The 6,000-nt window shown below is 36.3% G+C and overlaps 1 protein-coding gene across 1 annotated transcript in view; it reads left to right on the plus strand.

Annotated features, from left to right (window-relative positions):
- GPR155 (G protein-coupled receptor 155) overlaps positions 1–5,707 on the plus strand; it is a 30,327-nt gene extending 24,620 nt beyond the window's left edge. The window contains exons 14-16 of the mRNA XM_082763884.1: positions 438–502; positions 1,399–1,536; positions 3,680–5,707. Coding sequence (XP_082620010.1) covers positions 438–502; positions 1,399–1,536; positions 3,680–3,902 — 426 coding nt within the window. The 3' untranslated portion in view covers positions 3,903–5,707. The remainder of the gene's footprint in view (positions 1–437; positions 503–1,398; positions 1,537–3,679) is intronic.
- The last annotated feature ends 293 nt before the right edge of the window (positions 5,708–6,000 follow it).

The following is a 6,000-nucleotide window of genomic DNA, read 5'->3' on the forward strand; positions in this document are numbered from 1 at the left end:
CAGTATTAAGTAATGATATACTAGCTTTTATACAAAAGCAGTATAGAAAAATGAATTAATGGGAGAGCATTCTAGCATTTAAATTGTCATCAGTTAAATCATTTCTTTGCTGATGTCAAGGAAAGTCAGATTTAAATAACTGGCTATGTAAGGCTACTGACATTTTGTTTATCAGATGGCATGTCACAGCATTAGGTTTACTGAACTGTTTCTTTGTCAGACTGTTATATAGTAATCCATCTTTTTAAGGACCAAATGAAAAATCAAAGCAGAAACAAAATGAATTTTAAATAGCGTCTATGGAAGAGAGATACCTTTCACTTGTGTTTTGGCAATGAGTTTTTAACATTTTCTTTCAGTTATTCAGAAACCAAACATCTTTGCTTAATCTTCTTCCCTTTTTTTTTTTTTTTTTTTTTTCTTCATTTTTCCTCTAGGGCTTCATTTCCTTTGGTATTTTTGGCTTAGATAAGCATTTAATCATTCTACCATTCAAGCGAAGGTAAGTAGAAAATTTACATTTATGCCCGTAAACTTAATTATTAACACTAATCATTTTAAAGGGGCTGTGAGTGTTTAGTGCCATAGCATTTGATTTCCTATTTGTTTTATTTTTCAAATTTCTTTTCATTCCTGTTGTGGAGAGTTAATTGCAGTTCACCATATGTAAGATTTTACTGCTGCCCTTATGACACTCGCACAGACAAAAATCTCACAGTCTCCCTGTAGACAAAATCCTTGTCTAATGATGGTGAAGCAGGTGTTTGGGTCACTGAGGTGATGGATCTTCAGAAATAATTTCAACTGATAAATAACTTCAATGTGAATATTGAACCAGATTCTATCATCACTGTTTTAAAGTCCTGTTAGCTCATACAGATTCTTTGTGTGAATGGAGACTTTCATTGGTACCTCACTGTAGAGGAGTACAAAGCAATGTTTATTTTACAGCTGTCTGGCTGCAGTGTGAATCCAGCAGCTATAGCTGGCTCCCAACTACTCTCTGTCTGTCCTTCTACCAGCATAAAACCTCCCAGTGGTCAAAAGGCATATGAGCATATGCTCCAAGGGAGCATATATAGCAGGTGGAGGGCCTGGAACACAAGTCCTATGAGGAGCAGCTGAGGGAACTGAGGTTGTTTAGTCTGGAGAAGAGGAGGCTCAGGGGAGACCTTATTGCTCTCTACAACTACCTGAAAGGGAGTTGTGGCAAGCTGAAGATCGGTCTCTTCTCACAGGTAACTAGCAATAGGACTAGAGGGAACGGCCTCCAGTTGTGCCAGGAGGGGGGTTTAGGTTGGAAATTAGAAGACCTTTCATCTTTGCAGTTTCCTTAAAAGTGCCTTCGTTTGATGTTTGTTTTTTCGGTCCTTCCCCCCCTCCCACTCCCCCCTGCAGACTTGAATTTCTCTTGGGAGGCAGAGAAGCAGCAGAGCATACAGATCCCACTCTACCCGAGGAAATCAGGATGACCTGTCAACAGTTTGTTCGTTATCATAGAGATCACTGTGTCAAAACCATTGTCAAAGGCAGAAGGTAAGGTTTTCAACCTGCACATATAGCTGTTATGAAAGGTCATATCTCACCTTCTGGAAATAATGAAATGCAGTATAGCCGGTCTGTGGGTGATGTCTGTTTTGGAATATTTATGGAAACCTTGAGGTGAGGATTAAGATCTTAGCAGTAACGTTTAGAAAAACATTTCCAGTCTAAAGCTGAAAAATAGAGGTACAAATTACCATATTATCCCATTTAGGTTTTATAGTATCATAAGTTTTGTAACATAGCATGAAGACTTGGCCCCGGTTCTTCCATTTACTAGGAGCTTAGGAGACAAAATCTTTCTGACGATTCCTGTAATAGCGTGTATGTCCATGAATTTTCGTCAAACTTGAGATGCTTCATTTGTTTTGTTTTGTGATTAAGAAGGTGTTGGTATTTATGTTAGAGAGAGTTTACTAATAGATATATTGCAGGAGGCAAAACCATTGTAATAAAGGCCACTCACTATGTGAGATTATAACGTTTTTAGAACACCTGTATCTTTTGAATTCATACAGTTTGTTTTGTTCATGTGTCTCATGAGGCCTGAACTTCAATTTGTGAGATTGCCAAAGCTTGCAGACACAAATTATAATACCTGAATTGAAGACTATGTATTCAGGTATGTGCAGGTAGATGAGAAGTGCCAACAGAAAAAGCAGGAACAAGAGAGAGATTCTGTCTGCCTTTGTATATTTACTGTATAAAATAGAAATAGGAAGAATTGTTTGAACAAGACACTTTCGCTTTTCTTGGTATGAGAACTTTCTAGTAGGACTAGTTTTGGAGGGGAAGTTCTTTAAATGGTTAGATAAACTCAGACCACATTCCAGAACTATTTTTTGACAGCATTGGCTACTTTGGATCATTATTTCATTCAGTCTCCCCAGAAATCAGTAATGTTCCATAAGAAATAAATTCAGGGAACCTTGCTGATTTAGGAAAAAATGAACTATGGCAGTTCAAAGACTTGTCAAACAAAAAAGCATCAGAAAATGTTTTAGAATAGGACAGGTATTATAGCTGTTTCCTGTGTTTCTGCTGTTATTGTTTCTTGGGCTTTAGGCTGTTCATTTGGTTGTTTTCAGTGCTTTGTTTGTTTGTTTAATTATATATCATCTGAGAATACATCAAAATCTGACATTCATTGCTTTGTTATTATAATATTATGTTTGTGCAGAACTAGCTTCATGTCTTATTTCTCTTTGTGGTTTAAAACAAAGTATTTATCATACTCATCTAACTTGTTTCTATCCTCTTCAATTTAAATATGCTGTAACTGAGACCTTGCGATCATGGACTTTTATTTTTGTTTTTATTTCTCTGCTAAGATATTAACACATGCTCTATGTTTCTGCTGCTTTTATCTTAGGAAAACAAACAAACACACAAACATTTTTTCTCTATTTTTTTATCTTGTATATTTATTAATCATCTTCAGAAACCCTGTGCTTGGCTTCCATAGAGCAGATTTTAGATAAGCAGAAACATTCTTTGCTGCAGGTAAATTTCTGAATGGTATTTTTACTGCAGCTAGCTAGATGTTAATGGAATTGCTTCATAAATATGTAACAGAAAGTTAGTTTAGTCCTCTTGTAAATGTTTCATTTATTCTTAGTACTGCCTGTTGTAATAAATATTTAACCAGATATGCAAGTTAAATGGTTTTTGTTTACAATATATGTAAGTAGTTAATGTCTGCTTAAAGCTGTAGAGAAATTATAAAATGGCATTAAATTGCAGATTGAGGTCCTGCTGCTGCAGGCACTCAGCACTCAAATCATATTTTGTTGCAGAAATGGTCATGCTAATGAGTACATGGGAAGTAAGTATCCAATAAATAGACTCACATTGTGTGTGTTTGTAGGAAAGCTGCTGCTTATGTTCATTGAAGTTTATTTGCACAGACCTAAAATAACAGTACGTAAATCTTACTTCTCATTGAATTGTCTGTAGGAAAAGGTAGTGAACGTTGGCATGTCCCTAAAATGCAAAACTTGCAAATTCTCTGCTAACATGCTCTTAACTATCATGATGTCTTTCCTTGTTTCCTGCTATTTTTCCTTGCCTTTTCCATCGTGCAGTGGTGATACCAGATTTACAGAACATGTGGGTGAATCATTCCTTTGACATACAGGTGTGGTGCAAAGATCTCCACTGGCATCTTCTTTGGCTGTGACCTGGTGAACTGGCTCATCCAAGTTGGCCTTGCCTCTGACCGTGGTGAAGCTGTGATGTATGGAGACAGACTGATGAAAGGAGGCGTCATCCAGCACATTACGAATGAATTTGAATTTCGGGATGAATATTTGTATTACCGCTTTATTCCTAAGAGATCAACTACAGTCGAGAGCCAGTGACCTGAGCATGTAGACAGAGGGCGGGCAGGTGGGGTACACGTGACCATCTCCTCTGCATTTGCCACCGCACCTGGAAGTGTCCCTTTCTCAGGGCTCCTAGGGAGTTGTGTCACGCTCTCTTGTAGAGTTACGAAATGTGGTTCTACCTGTGTCTATTCTGAAGAAAATAGTAGCAAGTGATATTCTCAGTGAGTGTTCAAACCAGAATGCAGCTAGAACAGAACAAGGTACTCCGGATTTAGAGCATTTTCTCTATTTTCAGCAAAACAAACAGTGAAATTATGTGTGTCACTGATGTTTTTATACCTGCACTGTAACAGCAGCTTTAGTGACTGGTGCCACAATTGGGGGAAAAACAAACATATTCCTCTCATTGTGTTTTTTATGTTGCCATTTGTTTTCAGTATTTCAGTGTGATTTAAGGTCAGGCTTCCCACTGGCTTCACAGAAATAGGATTTTTTCTCTGTTATACCCCAGTTTTTACTATTGTGCACTCTTGTCTAACACCAGAATTTTTTTTCTGGCTGTTTTTTACCTTGGATGAAGCACTTTGTTTCTCCCTTAAAGATAAAGTCCTCCACTCATGATAGCAGGATTATTGTGAAGATGATTACGGTGTAAGAGGATTAACGCTGAGGAAATAGAGTGGGGGGAAAAAAGGTTTTGTACAAAAATACCATGAAAACTTTATATATAAAAAGAAATAATAACCACCACTTTCCATACTAGGAAGCAATATAATGGATTTTATATATATAAACAATTGGTTTTGAAGTTCTGCCTTTTGGCAGTACTAACAGCTTTGTCAAGATTTGCGTTTTACCTTCTGAAATAAGCCTTTCCATTTTAATTCAGAAGTGCAAGCCTCAAAGAAAGAAGTTAGGGAAGCCCTGGATACCTGTGCAAGTTATAACCAAAAATTGTATCAAAATATAAAAACTTCTAAATGACATGCAATGACTTCTATTTCATAAACAGATGTAACAACTTCAAAGCTGGGCTTTAGAAAAACTAAATACTTTAAAATGTTGTTATTGGGTATGTAACGAAGTTTCCTAGCAAGTCTCAGTATCCCTCTGTGACATTAAGTAGTTACTTCAGTGTCATTCAGCGTTCTGTGCACTGAAAGCACCATCTGAGAATCTCTACATCTGCCAGCATACTTTTGAAAAGGTTAAAAACAAACCATAGTATCTGGCAGCCACTACACTGCCCTTCTAAATTGTAAGAATGGTATTTGTTTGTCTTTGTAAAATATTACCTAACGAAGGGAAAGAACACAGGTATTTGGGGGGAAAAAATTGCTTACCTGGAACAGTCAAGCATTTGAACAACTCTTCTCACCTTCTTTTTTGTTAAAAAAAAATATTTTTTTAATACATAGATTTTATTACAACTACTTATGCGTTTACTTTGTATTAAGAATTAAAACTGATTTTAGTAGCATAAACTGCTGTTCAGGAAACAGTCATTTTATGGTAGCTATAACTCCATGCAAGACTTATATTGGAAAAATAATTCTTTTTACTGTCAGTCTTATTGCACATCTGCGGTCTGCACTGAAACATAACTATGTATGTATACTACACAAGCTGACATTTTAATGTTTTCCAACAACAGAATTGGTATTTGTATCAGGCTGCGGCCACAAAGAAAATGATAGCTTATTTCCATTACAGTTGCTGAAGACAGCTACATAAGATATTTTGGAATAATTAAATATAAGTGGCTTAAGAGTAGAAGCGATGAGTATGTCTGGCTTCTAAATACTGTAACTTATCAATAAATCTATTATTTGATTTCAGAGTTCTGAGTTTTGGTGTGATACAAGAAGTGGGAGGGTTACATGTGTGTGTCAAGTTTTATAAGAAATATGTCTGAGAAGTTTGTTAAAGTGGCTCGTGGATTTCAAATTTTGCTGTATCTTAAATCCATTCTTGATCCTTTATAAGTATGTAGATTTGTTAATGGATGCCCACCAGTTTTCTTCTAACAGCCTGCCTGCTACTTATACCAGCAAGGAGCTAATTCAGATCTTTAGGATTTTTTTTGTATTATCCTCTCCTTACCAAATACGTACTTTTGAAGATCCTTCAA

The sequence above is a fragment of the Aythya marila genome (genome assembly GCF_965140915.1).
Source record: "Aythya marila genome assembly, chromosome: 6".
In the NCBI taxonomy this organism is placed as follows: Eukaryota; Metazoa; Chordata; class Aves; order Anseriformes; family Anatidae; genus Aythya; species Aythya marila.